This window comes from Oncorhynchus tshawytscha, linkage group LG28 (assembly GCF_018296145.1).
Source record: "Oncorhynchus tshawytscha isolate Ot180627B linkage group LG28, Otsh_v2.0, whole genome shotgun sequence".
Classification (NCBI taxonomy): Eukaryota; Metazoa; Chordata; class Actinopteri; order Salmoniformes; family Salmonidae; genus Oncorhynchus; species Oncorhynchus tshawytscha.
In genome coordinates, this window is record NC_056456.1 from 19565913 (window position 1) to 19583871 (window position 17959).

Consider the following 17959-nt stretch of genomic DNA (forward strand, 5'->3'; position numbering starts at 1 on the left):
GCCGCCCCTGGATGAGCATTTTCTTGTTTGCTTAGCACCAGCATCGGTTTGTGGTGGTAAATAGAGACCCACGAAAAATAGATTCAAACTCAAAGTGTGTTATGTTTAGGGCAAATTCAATACAACACATTACTGAGTTCCACTCTCCATATTTTCAAAGCATAGAGGTGGCTACATCATGTTATGGGTATGCTTGTAATAATTAAAGACCAGGGATTTTTTCAGGATCAAAAATAAAAGGAATGGAGCTAAGCACAAGCATAATCCTAGAGGAAAACCTGGTTTAGTCTGCCTTCCACCAGACACTGGGAGATGAATTCACCTTTCAGCAGGACAATAACCTAAAGCACAAGGCCAAATCCACACTTGCGTTATTTACCAAGTGAATGTTCCTCAGTGGCCAATGTACTTGAAAATCTGTGGCAAGGACTGAAAATGGTTGTCTAGCAATGATCAGCAACCAATTTGACAGAGCCTGAATAAATGTGAAAATAATAAATGGTCACATGTTGCACAATCCAGGTGTGGGAAGCTCTTAAAGACTTACCCCAAAAAAGTCACAGGTGTAATCACTGTTAAAGGTGCTTCTACAAAGTAGTCACTTAGGGGTATGAATACTTATGTAAATTAAATATCGGTATTTCATTTTCAATACATTTTCTAAAAACATGTTTTCACTGTCAATATGGGGTAGTGTGTGTAGATGGGTGAGTAAAAAAATGTATATATCAATGTTGAATTCAGGCTGTAACAAAATGTGGAATAAGTCCAGGGGTATGAACACTTTCTGAAGACACTGTATGCATGCGTGTCTGTCACTCACGTCTTCTTGGATGTCGATGTCACTCATCAGTCCTTTACTGTCCAGCTCCTCCTGCATGCTGGAGATGGCAGCGTTGTTTCCTGGTACTCTGTAGATCCCAGTGTACTCTAGCCCTCTTTCCTCTACCAGCTTACAGCACACATCCACGATGAGGGGAACAAACTACACAACACAAACAAAGTCTTTAGCATTATACATCTTGTATAAACTAAGAAACAGACATCACTTTCATATACACAAAGCAGAACTTATACCGCACACATTAAAGGGAAATTTAACCGCTTCAGTGTATATGTCTGTCCATTAATATGTCATAAAAATCTATAACTTCCTCACTACAAGCAAATACGAGCGTTTCTGCATCTCAACGGTAGAAACGGGACATTTACATTTCCTGGTTCAAGCAAACCATAACATCCAGAATTCTTCGCGATTTCAGGACATAGTACCGCCCCTGTCAAGGTGGATCCAGTTTAACCATTTATTATTCTTTGCGTCGACAACAACTGTAAAGTAGTTAAATGTTGGCTAATCACCGACTAGTGTGTATCCTACAGACTAATCCGGCTGAGGATGACCTTGACGCCAGCTTTAGTAGTACAGATCCTGTAGACCCATTGGATGAAAGCTCAACATCATTGGACTTGGAAGAGGAAAATACCACATGGGGCTGGCAAGAGCCAAAGTGTATAGTCTGAGTCCAAGGTCATGGAGCTCAAACTTCTGACACACCAGCTGCCATTGCCAAACACAGGACAAGGTTCACGAGCTGAAACACATTCAGGACCCTGGAAAATTCAGCAAACACAACATCCATATTCAGATAGACTGATGTTGTAGTATAATATATAATGCCTAGTATGCTCACAACTGCATGTTGTGAGCAAAATTCCTAGACACCGTGCTTCTACACCTGCATTGCTTGCTGTTTGGGGTTTTAGGCTGGGTTTCTGTACAGCACTTTGATATATCAGCTGATGTAAGAAGGGCCATATACAAAAATATATATTTGATGCAGGGAGCTGGTGTATAATTTCAACTAATTTGTTGGCAAATAAACATATTTCATTAAAATAGTAGATGTAGCAAATAAGTAGACATGGCTTGTATTTAAGACAATGTTTATTTGCTCTGGAGATCAAGCTGAGTTTACACAGTAGTATGCAGGTATAAAAATATTCTACTAACGCCTACAATAAATACTACAGTTCCACTACTGGCATATGGTGCGTTGGGGGTACAGTGAGGTGTTCATAGTCACTCCCCACTTAGAGCAACCCCCCCCCCCAAAAAAAAAATTGGTAGTCTACCAAGCTGTATTGTCTGTAAGAGAATGGCAAAAACCTATTAGACTTTCATGGGCAATCGTTGTGTACGGTTTGTATTCCTACTGTAGCAGCACGATGCAGATCATCAACAGTTGGGCCCCTCAGGGGTGTGTCCTAAGTCCCCTCCTGTACTCCCTGTTCACCCACGACTGCGTGGCAAAACACGACTCCAACAGCATCATTAAGTTTGCAGACGACAACAGTGGTAGGCCTGATCACAGACAGCCTATAGGGTGGTTGTCAGAGACATGGCAGTGTGGTGTCAGGACAACAACATCTCCCTCAATGTGAGCAAGACAAAGGATCTGATTGTGGACTACAGGAAAAGGCGAGCCGAACAGGCCCCCATTAACATTGACGGGGCTGTAGTGGAGCGGGTCGAGAGTTAAGTTCCTTGGTGTCCACATCACCAACAAACTTTCATTGTCCAAACATACCAAGACAATCGTGAAGAGGGCATGAAAACATCTTTCCCCTCAGGAGACTGAAAAGATTTGTCATGGGTCCCCAAATCCTCAAAAAGTTCTACAGCTGCACCATCGAGAGCATCCTGGCTGGTTGCATCATCGCCTGGTATGGCAACTGCTCGACATCTGACCGCAAGGTAATACAAAAGGAATTGCGTACGGCCCAGTACATCACTGGGGCCAAGCTTCCTGCCACCCAGGACCTATATACTAGGAGGTGTCAGAGAAAGGCCCAAAAAATTGTCACCCAAGTCGTAGACTGGTTTCTCTGCAACCGCAAGGCAAGCGGTACCGGAGCGCCAAGTCTAGGACCAAAAGGCTCCTCAACAGCTTCTATGCTCAAGCCATAAGACTGCTGAACAATTAGTCAAATGGCCTCCCGGACTATTTACATTGACACTCACAGAAACGTTAGATAGCTACCTACAACACACAGGTATATTTACTCAAAGACTAATGAGTCAAAGCCAAGGTCATTCCTTTACTCTTCGTTATCACAACATTTATCCAGTTTTGTTCCAAATGAGGTGCACTGAGGCTAGTTAGCTAGCTAGCTATAACATTAGGCTACAGTATTTTTGGGGTATAGCAAACAAAGCTAGCTAACTCAACATGGATTGTAGTGGTACTAGCAAGCCCCGTTATGGCTGAATCAATCACAAAGTTACACTGTACTGAACAACACTGCCTCATGTAAAAAGAGAGCTCATATTGCTAGCTAGCTACAGAAAGCAAAACCACTTACTCGTTTGGCATTTGCTCTCCTAGTCCAGCTGGACAAGGCTGCCGCCCCCAGTTGATCATGGAGGTTCTGAAGAACATCTCCAGCACCCCTCTATCCATATGTGCGTCAAATCCTTGATGGTCCGTCACACACACAAGCCATGAGGTCTGCAGTGACTCTCTCTAGTAAGAACTGTCTGCGATCTAATTTGTTGCAGCACAGACATTCCTCTGTCGGCATGGCTGGACGGCAACCGCTTAGGCACCACCGGTCAGAGTCTGACCGAGGCTTCCCATCGCTGCTTGCTGGTCATGCAATTGTTATTGTTGGTGCCTCAACTCCTATTCACGGTATTCTGGCTGAAATGAATAGGGCTGTGTGCCCCTATGTAAAATAACATCAAAAACGGTTTCGCCGGCCAGCACTTCTTGGAAAGACAAAATCATCAGAAGCAGCCATCAGAAGCAGAACACAATTTGACAAGGAAGTAGGACTCCCGTCAGGCTGTAGTCTTTACAAAGCCGGGGAAAATGAGTCAACCTAGATATCCTGCTATGTTGAGGCAGATAAGAACATTGTTGAAACAAGTCCAATGGCTCTATTGAACAAGGACAACCATTTCTACTCGCAGCTAGCGTGACTGTGCAAATCAGAGAAACAAAGGCCACAATAACTGCTACAAAATATGACTCCGTTCATTTTTAGATCGGAAAGCAGGCCTCTTGGCGCAAAAAAAAAGAGAAGTGCACTATGGTGCATAATTATGTCTGAAACACCCCTTATGTAGGGAGACTGGAAAAACAACCCAAATAGTGTCTAGAGGAAGTTTCTCTTAAAGATCACACTACTCAACCATCACAGGGAAAAAAAACCACATAATTCATTCAACATCATCATTTCCATGTTTCTCTCACATGTAAACACACACTCCCTCGCTCTCCCTTACCCTGTTGGTTTGTGCAGGTGGGCAGTCATCGAGGCGCACCCCAAAGGTTACCCCAGCAGTGCTCTTCTTCTCAAAGGGTTTCCTCATGATGCCGGGGATGCCCCTCCTCCAGGCAGCCTTATCCCGTGGAGGACTGGATTCATCTGACAGAACACACACAAAGCAGCCATCTGAGTGATAATCCACACTACAGATACACACTCAAACCACACTAGCTGCTGGAAGGTCAACAGCTGCTTGTGCAGACAGTCAAAGATAAACATGTTCAATAACATACTGTATTTCCACATGTAATCCTACCCTATTTATTGTCTCCTGTTCTTGTGTGATGTGCAACTTTCCTGTGTAGTATAGCTAGAAACTTCATCATGCCCTGCTTTTCAGCTGTGTGTAAAGGACACAACATGTCTACGTGGTGAATGTAATCCCTAGCTTTAAAGCCGAGATCCATAAAAGGCGAAACAGGTCACTGGTCACCCCAGGCACATGACTTATTGTTTTCTTTTGTTTACTAAATGAAGCGTTCATTGTTTCCAGTAACTTCTTTCTTGTAATAATGACCTTACCTCTCTCTCCTGTTTTGGGTGAGTGGGGGCTCTGGCCCTTGCCCTCTCCCTTCACCCCCAGGAGGGTGTGTCTGATACTGAGGGACTGCCGGGAGGTTTTGGGGGAGGGCTCAGTCTTGCTGCTGGGGGCACTGGATCAAACACAAAAAAGGTCATATTATCGTACATTCAATTATACAATATGTGAATTTAAGGACTTGTGCATAAGTGGGTGTAAAATGATGTTGCATTGTGGGTCAAATAAAGATGGTGGGTGTGTGTGTTGCTGCATACCTCATCATGGTGTTGTACTCTCTGATCTTTCTGCTGATCAGGTCCTGGCTGGTTATACCAGCATTCTGAAACATATAATGGACAACAAACTATCAGTTTTCACATAACTGGAACACAAGGTAAGGACAAACAGAATTAACGATTTTGGAAATTAAAAATCATGGATGTTAATTAACCCAAACTTTTTTTAATGGCTGAGCAGTAACCTCACATAACCTTTGGACTACCAGCACATTCAGATTTCTCAAGTATATGTTGTCTTATCAAATATATATATATTATTTTTATAGTTCTAAGTGAATAGGATTTAGTAGTTAACCACACTGAATCCTGTTTGAGCTATTTAGGAAGTCATGGGTTCTCCCCATTAATGAAAGACTCTGTGGGAGACTGAGACCACAGACAAAGACCGAAGGCTAACTGAGAGGGAGCAAACAGCTGAACAAGCAAGCACACTGTTAGCTCATTTCACAGCCAACAGACAAGTTAACATTAAGCCAAGAAAAAAAACACATTCTTGTTAGGGTCCAGCAGGAGATGTTTGTGTTTTTTTGTATCCTAGTGATCCTACATACAGTAAGCATGAGAAATCAAATGTTAAAATGGTTTGATATTATAAATAGGCTCTAGTAGAGATTCTAAAACAGGACAGTGAGTGTCTTATTTGTGGGGTAAACACCAAACGCAACCGAGACAAACTTCATTGCCATAAACCCAAGGAGAAGAATGTTTAACAAAATCGAGTCTCTCAGCCCAAAAGCTATTGCTTCCACTAGTGACCAAGGACAGTGAGAATGACTAGTGTAAATGAAATAGAAGATGTGTAGCCTGAGCCCCGATGCAGGCGAGGCTATTCACAAGTGATGGCTGTAAAATAGCACACTGGCATTTGACACATCTGCCTTGCAGTTAAGGTAGGACCTGACAAAAATGTGGGTAGTAAAATTCTAGCTACTGTATGCAAGTCCCTTTGGATAAAAACATGGGCTTAGCAAAGAATAATCAAATGTGGGATAGACCTATTACTATAAAAATCAAATCACTGTTTATTAGTTGTGTACAGTTTTGCAGATGATATCGCAGGCGCAGCGAAATGCTTATAATCATATGATGAGCTTAGTAACACAGTACTGCAGTGTTGCCAGGCAGAACCCACCTCATCATCCAGATTACTATTCTCCTGGATGACTCGGATCCATGACAGCATGTCATCCCTGCCCTCAGCCTGGAACAGATACTCGCAGTCTGACGTGGTCAGACGCAGCACGTTCTTCCGTTTCGTGTCGCTGTAGGAGATGTCAATCAGGCAGGCCTTGACACTGATTGGCTGTGGGTCGTCGTCGGACTGGGAGTGGGAGGAAGCGTGGGAGATGCCGTCCTTCTTGTCCTTGTAAAGCGTGAGGCCGTGGCCTCGCAGCACGGCATACATCTGCTTCCACGACCTCGAACCCCCACGCTAGAGAAAGAAAGAAAAGAAACGGAGGGAGAGAGAGCGAAATGTTGAGTTAAGGACCTGCATGAAGATGTAAAGAGTTAGCACAGTGTGGGCGGGTGTGCGTGACAACCTTTTCACACGATTGTGGATATTTCTGTTTCACATTGTCCTTTCCAGCAACTATGGTGGATACATAACCAGACCAGCGAAGTAGAGCTCCATGTGATTTTGCAGTTGGACAAGGGTAGAAGTGTGAAAATATACCTTGCTCTTCTCAGTGTTGATCTGCCTGAAGTTGAGCCAGCCTTCTTTAGAAGAGTCACTGAATACATCTGAAGAGGAGTCCCTTCTGGAACCGGAGTCATCAGATGACTTGTGTCCATCCAGAGCCTACACACACACACACACACACACACACACACACACACACCAGCAGGAAGAGAGCCTGTAGTCTTAAAGAAAATAGCTAAAATCCCCAGGGAGTCCTTTTCTACTGGTATTTGGGGAGCATCAAAGCCTGTCTGACTAGTGTAGCAAAATCACACAGACAGGTGAGTTCATTATGGCTGAAGAAATCAAGATGATTCAGGCAAAGCCAGGAAACCATACAACACATCCTGTCAATGTGATTAGGAAACCTTTCAAAAGCACAGGGAAAGTACAGACTGTTTTCAAACCAGTTGCATAAAAGTAGCAGCATGTCCCACCGTTAGGCACTCTGATTAGGGATAGATATTACCGGCTTTTTGCCCACATATGTTGGGTAGCCATTATACTGGCTGTATAAACACAGCCAACATGGCTTAGTTAAACCTTTATAGAACTGCTATAACCCATTTAAAGTTGTTGTAAAGATAACCAACATGGTGTGGTTAATAAAGCCTGTATTGAGCGGTTTCCTCACCTTCCTCAGGCCTCTCAGACTGGGCATGTGTTTACTGTTTGACCGGCTAGAGACAGAGGAGAATGGAGACAAATAACTGATATTAGAAGGATGAAACAAAACAATTGGAGAACAGTATCAAGTAGAAAATGAGACCAAATTCCACATCTCCAAATTTAAAAAGGGACTCACCCTCTGCCATCCTCTCTGTAGTTATCCAGACCCTCGTCGCAGGATTTGGACCGCTCTTGTTTGGTCTCGGCATCAGAATCCAGAATAGCATTTCTGAGAGACTCTTGAGACCGGGACAAACAACGACAGTGTTTTTTAGAGCGTGTAGACAGAGTGATGTGGCATAGCTGAGTGTTATTGGTGAGGTTCAGTGGTGGTGTTCTCTGAGGTAGCTTTAGGGCTCAATATCACAGGGCAGAATTGTGTTAATATCAAATGCAGAGCCAATTATACTCTGAAGTGATTTAGCACTGATGGAGGAGACATCCTAGCTGCTTTCAAGCCTGTATAAAGAACTGGGTCAATGTCATGCTTCCTCAGAAAACTCCAGCACCGAGTTCTGTCACATCTATTATGTGGCACATCTATTATGTGGCAGAAACATCAAGACAGTAACAACGCAATGGATGCGGCTGAAAAGGCACTGTAGTATTCCCTATAAAGTGCACTACTTTCGACCAGGGCCTATGGGGATTGGGGATCTGGTCAACAGTAGTGCACTGCATACGTAGTGTTTCAGATGCCACCAATGACTAAAACAACAACGGCATTGACAACACAGCAACTGACCGTACTGTATTTGCACCTTAACCATGACAACCAGGAGCCCCGCCCCCAGAGTGCCTCTTACCTTGGTCATGTGACAGCTGTCGGCGCATGAGAGGGTACGGGGAGGAGCTTGGGCTAGGGGGGGCTGTAGTTATGGCTGGAGCGACAGATATCACGGCGGAAGCAGGAATGGACGTGGCCTCATGGTCAACACTAGGGCTAGCCGGCTCATCTGCAACAACACAAGCTTAGGTATTACATGATGGATAAATATATGTTATGAAGCACTTCATTAGTCATCATGTTCCTCCATCTCACCATGATCTTCCTCATCATCACAATGGATAAAATGTACCTAAACTTCTGATTATAGTGCAACAAATTTGTTTAAAACAATAATTCAGCTTCCTGAGATACTCCAGTTACATATCAACAAGTAGACCACTGCAGCATTATGAAGAGTCCCAAAGACACTTATGGCACTAGAACAACACAGCTCCTAGAAATGAGGACATCTCTCTCCCCCTCCCTTTCTGACATGGCCTGTTTTTTAAAAGAAAAGTGTGAAAGTTGTTAACTGCTGAGTAGAGCAGCATCTCCAACGCCGCCCAACCCTGGCCCGCCGAGCCCAAAACAGCTCAGAGTGCAAAGCTGCTCTCTGCCTGCAGCCGTGGGGCTTGTGGAGCTAAATTTAAAAGCCACTGCCCTAGTTCCTTCCAACATCCCAGGCTGCGCCCATCTCTCATCTCAACCAGGGCCAAGGAGAAGGAGCATGAAGGAACACCGCCAATGTAGCCCCATAGGCATCCATCACCAATATAGGCCTATCCCATAGGCATCCATCACCAATATAAGCCTATCCCATAGGCATCCATCACCAATATAGGCCTATCCCATAGGCATCCATCACCAATAAGCCTATCCCATAGGCATCCATCACCAATATAAGCCTATCCCATAGGCATCCATCACCAATATAAGCCTATCCCATAGGCATCCATCACCAATATAAGCCTATCCCATAGGCATCCATCACCAATATAAGCCTATCCCATAGGCATCCATCACCAATATAAGCCTATCCCATAGGCATCCATCACCAATATAAGCCTATCCCATAGGCATCCATATCCTATCCCATAGGCATCCATCACCAATATAAGCCTATCCCATAGGCATCCATCACCAATATAAGCCTATCCCATAGGCATCCATCACCAATATAAGCCTATCCCATAGGCATCCATCACCAATATAAGCCTATCCCATAGGCATCCATCACCAATATAGGCCTATCCCATAGGCATCCATCACCAATAGGCCTATCCCATAGGCATCCATCACCAATCCCATAGGCCTCCATCCCATAGGCATCCATCATCACAATATAGGCCTATCCCATAGGCATCCATCACCAATATAGGCCTATCCCATAGGCATCCATCACCAATATAGGCCTATCCCATAGGCATCCATCACCAATATAGGCCTATCCCATAGGCATCCGTCACCAATATAGGCCTATCCCATAGGCATCCATCACCAATATAGGCCTATCCCATAGGCATCCATCACCAATATAGGCCTATCCCATAGGCATCCATCACCAATATAAGCCTATCCCATAGGCATCCATCACCAATATAGGCCTATCCCATAGGCAGATTCACCCTCGATGTGGACACAAACACACCGTCAAATCTTTAAATATAATATTCACCCAATAAAACATGGGCCAAATGTACAACAACCCCATTGATGTCGTCTACTTCAAAGAGCTGCCGTTATACAAGCTACAAAAAGATACCACCAACCACCCAACTTTTTGAGATGCAAAATAACTGCATACAAGATACTGGACTTCTATAGGTTACACACCACCCCTTCCCCCGTCTGAAGAACTCAACACACCGTCTGGTTCCTCCAGCGTCAGGTAGCGGCGCTCACACTCCTGGCAGGCCCTGCACCAGCCCCCTTTGTCCAGCCAAGCCCAGGGCCCCAGCCCTATGGCCAGCCTGTCCACCAGCAGCATGCTTCCCAGGGAGGGATTACCAGTCCTGGGGGATGACACCTAGCCTGGCCATAATTGAACTGGCACAGGACCGGAGCTCCTCACTCGGATACAAACAACATTCCAGCTTCTCTGTTAGTGCTGGACCCAATCCACGAGTCCTGAAGTTCCTTGCAAAGTTCAAAAGGTGAAACTCTGCAAGATAAATCCTCAACAAGGTATTGTATTTTAAAACTCTCAAAACAATTAAATGGAACTTAAATTCATGTTTCTAAAATATTCAAAACCAAAAACTAAAATCCAGCAGGTGATGGATGATCTTATTCCAGTAACACCAGTCATTTTTTAGATTCCAATAAAACCCAGACATGGACACTTATCAGCAGTTAGATCCAAGAGGGTAAGAAAAGAATGTGACCTGGACCAGAGCTAAAGAAAGCTAAAGACGACTAGTGACCAACCGGCTCTGCCACTCTCTGCCACTACCGGGTGGGCCATGGGAATGGAATCTGACCTCACATGACAAAAGCTGAGAGCCCCTACCGTACAGACAGTGGCCTGCCTGCCTGACCTTTCAAACGGGTCATTGATGGGAGCCTGAGGGGCTGGTCAGGCCTGGTCAATCAGACCACTGTTCTCTGGATCACATCATGGGCACCAGGCCCAGAGTGGTGGTGCTGTGGCTGCCCCAACACCCTCCCTCCTAACTGTAACTGCCTGCTTTGTCTGCACCTGGCTTGGCCCTGCCTGCCTGATTCACTACCAGCAGTGGTGGTATGGACGGACCATGACAGACAGACATGTAACTGCTACATGCTACATGACACAGAAATAGATTTCTAACTGGTTAAATAAAGACCATCATCACGGGAGATAATGTAAGTAAGGCAGTCTGGTAACAAGATGTCGGTGCGCGTCTATTGCCGATTCCAGCTCGACTTTGCTTTGTGACTATTTTTGTGTTAATTATTACTTTGTTAGCTCAGAATGTTTGTGCAATAATTTCCTACGAACAACGAACACTCGGATAATCAATCGGAAGCTACACACACTCAGCTTACCAGGTCTGGAATAGTACATGGGCTCCTGTTGTTCCTTGACCTAAGGCAATGCCAGCAAAGAAGAAAGGGGGACTCAAAGCTAGGCTGAAAAGACAGGCTACATGGCCTCCTCTTCCTAGTATGGAAAATAAACTTTGTGAACTCAGAGCATGGCTTTAATCGCAGAGGGTCATCAGGAAATGCTGTGTCTTGTTTTTCCTCAAATGTAGTTTACGGACAACACACTCAACTCTACAATTCAACCAAAACGCTTTTCCATATTCCGAAAGGGTCGAACGGCGGCTTCTGGTAAGATTTGGGGGGAGCGGAATCTTTCCTCAAACAATTTCTGGTGTACAGTAGATGAAAACATTGCGAGCTCCTGTTCACCTGACCAGGAGGTGCTAAAATTACAAACCCACTATATGCCAAGGGAATTCATGTGTGTTATCATCACAGCTGTGTACATACACTGCCACAAGCAAACAACGGCGGCACTTAGCGAACTTTACAAGATCATTAGCCAGCAGTCACGGGTGACTTTAACCAAGCCCATCTAAAACATTTTTTTTTTTTTTTAAATGTACACTCCTGGTCAAAAGTTCTTGACCAGGACAGGGCCAACCAGGTAGGATATAACCCCACCCACTTTGCCAAAGCACAGCCCCCACACCACTAGAGGGATATCTTTAACCACCAACTTACTATCCTGAGACGAGGCCAAGTTTTGCCCACGAAGAGCTCCCCCACGGCACGAACACGGGGAGCAACCCGGACAGGAAGATCACGTCAGTGACTCCAACCCACTCAAGTGACGCACCCCTTCTAGGGACGGCATGGAAGAAGACCAGTAAGCCAGTGACTCAGCCCCCGTAATAGGGTTTGAGGCGGAGAATCCCAGTGGAGAGAGGGGAACCGGCCAGGTAGAGACGGACAAGGGTGGTTCGTTGCTCCAGTGCCATTCCGTTTACCTTCACACTCCTAGGCCAGACAACACTCAATCATAGGACCTACTGAAGAGATGAGTCTTCAATAAAGACTTAAAGGTTGAGACCGAGTCTGTATCTCTCACATGGGTAGGCAGACCATTCCAGAAAAATGGAGCTCTAAAGGAGAAAGCCCTGCCTCCAGTTATTAGCTAATAAATTCTAGGGACAGTAAGGAGACCTGCTTCTTGTGACTAGCGTACATATGTACGGCAGGACCAAATCGGAAAGATAGTTAGGAGCAAGCCCAGGTGTAATGCTTTGAAGGTTATCAGTAAAACCTTGAAATCAGCCCTAGCCTTAACAGGAAGCCAATGTAGAGAGGCTAGCACTGGAGTAATATGATACTTTTTGGGGGGTTATAGTCAAGATTCTAGCAGCCGCGTTTAGCATTGACTGAAGTTTATTTAGTGCTTTATCCAAGTAGCCGGAAAGTAGAGCATCGCAGTAGTCTAATCTAGAAGTGACACAAAGCATGGATACATTTTTCTGCATCATTTCTGGACAGAAAGTTTCTGATTTTTGCAATGTTACGTAGATGGAAAAAAGCTGTCCTTAAAACAGTCTTGATACGTTCGTCAAAAAAGAGGTCAAGGTCCAGAGTAACGCCGAGGCCCTTCAGTTTTTTTTGAGCCGACTGTATAACCAAGATTAATTGTCAGATTCAACAGAAGATCTCTTTGTTTCTTGGGACCTAGAACTAGTATCTCTGTTTTGTCCGAGTTTAAATACAGAAAATTGAATGCCTTCGAGCCAATCAGTTGTGTTGTGTCAAGGTAGTGGGGGTATACAGAAGATTTGGTAAAAGACCAAGTCCATATTATGGCAAGAACTGCTCAAATAAGCAAAGAGAAACGACAGTCCATCCTTACTTTAAGACATGAAGGTCAGTCAATAAGGACGTTTTAAAGAACTTTGAAAGTTTCTTCAAGTGCAGTCACAAAAACCATCGAGAGCTATGATGAAACTGGCTCTCATGAGGACCTCTGCTGCAGAGGATAAGTTCATTATAGTTACAAGTCTCAGAAATTGCAGCCCAAATAAATACTACACATTTCATAGTTTCGATGTCTTCACTGTTATACTACAATGTAGAAAATAGTAAAAAATAAAGAAAAACCCTTGAATGAGTAGGTGTCCAAACTTTTGACTGGTACGGTATGTGCAAACGCTAGACTGGCGCCAAAGTCAACACGGACTCATCCTTCATACAAAAATAACACTATTACTGTCTGGGCCTATTATGTTAGTGGGCTTATTTAGTTAGTTGACGCAGATAGATAACTCAGGCCATGTACGTCATTCATGATGAGAATGCTAGCTAGCTAGCTAAATTAGAACATGTGATTAGAACCAGTTCGGCAAGCCATTTACTGCATTAACATTTCAAACCTCAGGGCATTACATTTACAGTTGAAATACATAGCCAATACATTTTGTATTGAATAACAGTGTAATTTACATTATGGTTTAAGTAAGAAAACATTTTCGTAATGAACAGCTAGCGTGTGCTTGTCGTAACAGGCAGTACATTCTGATAACAAGCCAGAGAAAAGATATTGGAATCCCACTGGGCAATGGAGGAACGTATAACTCCTCACCCAGCAGACTGTCGACCAATCGCGTTCACATGGTCATACTGTGTCACGTAGTTGCTGAGCCAATCGTCATTTAATCCCTTCTCAAAGTCGGGGTGTATTGAGAAACCTGCTTATTTTCCTCGAAATTACGCAACGTCCCGATTCCAAAGCTCTACGATATTAAAGAGAACAAGTTAATTAGCTCACATCTCTGAAAATATTTGCAATGTTGTACATCTTGTTGACGAAATTCATGCCAATGTTGGTATTTTGAGCTAGCGCCCAATTGACTCCCATACACTCCATGAAGGAGAGCTATCCTTGTCCCAGAATGTACCGCGCGGTCCATTGACTACACATGGGAAACATACACAATGGCCGTTAATACGATTCCAATGGAGTTTCCCATCTCTCAAAAGTATCTCTGAACAACCTCTCATTGCAAGGTTGCCATAAAGTGTTTCTTTACATGACCTTTGTTGTAAAGCAGTGTAGTGAATCTACTCAACACACAGTGACTGTTCCTGAGTGGCAGGGTTACAGTTTTGACTTGAATCTACTTGAAAATCTAAGGCAAGACTTAAAAATGGTTGAAAAGAAAAATTCTGAATAGAACCTAGGGCAAATATTGTACATCCAGGTGTGCAAAACTCTTAGAGACTTAACCAGGAAGACTCACAGCTGTGATCAATGTAAAATGTGATTCTTACATGTATTGACTCAGGGGTGTGAATACTTATGTCAGGTACACTGGACCCACTCCAATTTGCCTACCGCTCAGGGCCCTGGGTCTGGGCACCACCCTCTGCAACTGGATCCTGGACTTCCTGACAGGCAGGCCACAGGTTGCGAGGATTGGCAACAACGCCTTCTCCACACGGAATCTTAACACAGGGGCCCACCAGGGGTGTGTCCTCAGCCCTCTGCTGTACTCCCGGTTAACCCACGATTGTGGCTTTGCACGACACCAACTCCACTACGTTTGCGACACTATGGTTGTAGGCCTGATAAGCAACAACGAGTCAGCCTATAGGGAGGAGGTAAGTGAACTATGTCATGACAACCTCTCCCTCAATGTCAGCAAAACAAAGGAGTTGATTGTTGAATACAGGAAGCAGAGAAGGGAACATGGCCCGATCCACATCAACAGGACAGAAGCATCCACATTGAGGACTTGTCATGGACCAACACCACTCTTGTCAAGAGGGTGCAACAGTGTCTATACTTCCTAAGGCGGCTGAAGAAATTTGTCACGCCGCCCCGGGTCTCTCCGAATACTATCGCTGCCACACTTAGAGCATCCTGACCGGTTGCACCACAGCCTGGTACGGACCTCCAGCGGGTGGTGAAGACAGCTCAGTACATCACTGGAACCGGGCTCCCACCCATCCAGTACATCTACTTAACACGGTGCCTGAGGAAGGGCACGCAACATCATCAAGAACCCAACACACGAGCTTCTCTCTCCCTTACCGTCGGGTAGACGGTATCAGAGCATGAAGTCTGATAGAAACAGTCTCTGAGCCTGTTGGTATCTACAAGCCATCAGACTGCTGAACACTTGAACTGACCACCTGCTACGATTCTCTGCAACCTAGCACAAATGCGCACACACATAACTGCTGCTACCAGACTCTTGTTATACCACTCAATTTATACACGTGCCCCCCATCCCCAATACACATGTAAATATTGGGACTATAAATGGTGCCCTCCTGCATTATACTTATGCTACATTTATTTATCTATTCTACTGCCATTTACTTTTTGTTCATATTCTTCTCTTTTTTATTTCTTATTGTTGAAAAGGAACCTGCAAGTAAGCCTATAGTTGGACGATGTATACCATGTGTACCCTGTACATATGACTAATAAAACTTGACTAGTGCTGTGTAGAGGGGCTTTCACAAGAAATGTGAGACAACATTACATTGTCTCTAAAGGCCGAATTCAAGAGCAGACTTGAATCATTTTAACAATGCATTCAGTAAGTTTCATAACACAAGATGCTTCAGTGCCAGTGGCGGCTGGTGGGAGGAGCTATAGAAGGACGGACTCATTGTCACGGCTGGAATGGAACCAATTGAACGGAGTCAAACGTGGTTTCCATATGTTTGATACCGTTCCATTAATTCCATTCCAGCCATTACAATGAACCTGTCCTCCTATAGCTCCTCCCACCAGCCGCCACTGTTCAGCACCATTCTACAGCATTGCCCGAGACCTTTGAGGTGAATGTCTAACGACTCCAGCTTACATCACACTGTCACACTTGTGTTTGCATGTAACATAATAATACTACTAATAATAATATTAGTCCACACACCTTTCCTACGCACTTCTCAGTAGTTGGTATTCGGACTAACCTTATGCAGGTGTGTAATGGGCTTTGCAGTCTTGGTTCCCTGAATAAAGTCTTATCATGACTGGCACACACAGGCCTCACACACTGCATTTGCACAGGCAGCCCAATTCCGATCTTTTCCCACAAATTGGTCTTTTGACCAATCAGATCTGCAAACGATCTGATAGTGTAAAACATATCAGTATTGGGCTGCCTGTGTAAACGCGGCCTCAGAAAAAGAACAAGCCCTGGCATTAAGCATGACAGAGTTGATTTACAGTGAAAATCATGGTTTTATCTTGTTTAAGAAACACTATTACTAAATTCACATTGCCATCAATAGGAATGTCTGTATGAACACTACTAGGGTAAAGGCTCAAGGCTACAACTGTTCCATTCCATCCAAATTGTACTGCTCACTAAAGGCATTGGTAAAACAATATTCTTAAGGCTACAACTGTTCCATTCCATCCAAATTGTACTGCTCACCAAAGGCACTAGTAAAACAATATTCTTAAGGCTACAACTGTTCCATCGCAAAATGTCTCAGATGTCTAAAGCTCAAATTAGATAATAAAAAAAAGTGGAAGTTACTGCCCCCTTATACCACACACTGGACAGTTATGGTCTCTTCTCATACGGGTTCGGCACTAGGACAAAAGTCTAGCTAACTTCTGTCCCATGGGCCATACTAAAAATGTACATGCCCAATCTCTTCTACTTCGCTGTGCTCCAATTCCATGGAACACCTCTGCAGAACGCATCTACAGGGATGATTCCCACCCGAGTTAAGCGTGCGTAAATGGAACGTGCAATGAGCCCCAAAAGTATTGGGCCGGTGACAAAATGTTTTGTTGTTTTGAGTCTGTACTCCAGCACTATACAATACTATGAGGTTAAAGGGCAGGCTGATAGCTTTAAATTGAGGGTATTTTCATCCATATCGGGTGAACCATTTAGAATTTACAGCACCTTTGTGCATAGTCCCCCCCCCATTTTAGTGGACCAAAAGTTTCGGGACAGATTCACTTACATGTGTATTAAAGTCGTAAAAAGTTTAGTATTTTGTCCCATATTCATAGCAAGCAATGACTACATTAAGTTACAGATGCATAAATATCATACCACCCCCCCCCCCCAAAAAAAATGAAAACCTCTCCTGTTATTGTAATGGTGAGAGGTTAGCATGTCTTGAGGTATGATATTTGTGCATCTATAACTTTCTCAATCAACATGACTCACAATTCATTCAGGATTATCTGTAATCCTGGTAGCAACCACATTGACATAGTGTTTAGAAACATAGTCTACTCTTATTTACAATACAAGTGACCAAAATGACACAATAGATTATTTCTCATTCATTTCTATTGCGCACAAAATAATCTGAAACAACCAAAACAAACAGCAAATGCTTCCAACAAATTTGTAGTCACACAAGCTTAATGTCATTGCGTACTATGAATATGGGACCAAGTACTTAAATTATACTTTATTATACATAAATACATTTATCCCAATACTTTTGGTCCCCTAAAATAGAGGGAATATGTGCAAAAAGTGTTGTGATTTCTAAACGATTTACCCGATATGGATGAAACTAAATCTGACAGTCTGCCCTTTAACCTCAGTTATTGTATCATTTCAAATCCAAAGTGCTGGAGTACAGAGCCAAAACAAAAAATATATCCTTGTCCCTTTTGGAGCTCACTGTAATTCCCTTCTTATGCACTTTCTCTCTATGTGTATTGAAATTAAGCATGCGAATAGCAT

General features: G+C 43.9%; 1 protein-coding gene across 5 annotated transcripts in view; it reads right to left on the reverse strand.

Moving 5' to 3' along the window:
• Positions 1 to 17959, reverse strand: part of LOC112226862 (rho GTPase-activating protein 21) — an 88815-nt gene that overhangs the window by 14824 nt on the left and 56032 nt on the right. For all 5 annotated transcript variants that reach the window (XM_024391493.2, XM_024391492.2, XM_042307990.1 and 2 more), the window contains 9 exons: positions 8308 to 8457; positions 7638 to 7740; positions 7467 to 7512; positions 6827 to 6952; positions 6284 to 6583; positions 5128 to 5192; positions 4855 to 4985; positions 4289 to 4431; positions 824 to 985 (listed from right to left, as the gene is read on the reverse strand). In XM_024391493.2, the coding sequence (XP_024247261.1) occupies positions 824 to 985; positions 4289 to 4431; positions 4855 to 4985; positions 5128 to 5192; positions 6284 to 6583; positions 6827 to 6952; positions 7467 to 7512; positions 7638 to 7740; positions 8308 to 8457 (1226 nt within the window). The remainder of the gene's footprint in view (positions 1 to 823; positions 986 to 4288; positions 4432 to 4854; positions 4986 to 5127; positions 5193 to 6283; positions 6584 to 6826; positions 6953 to 7466; positions 7513 to 7637; positions 7741 to 8307; positions 8458 to 17959) is intronic.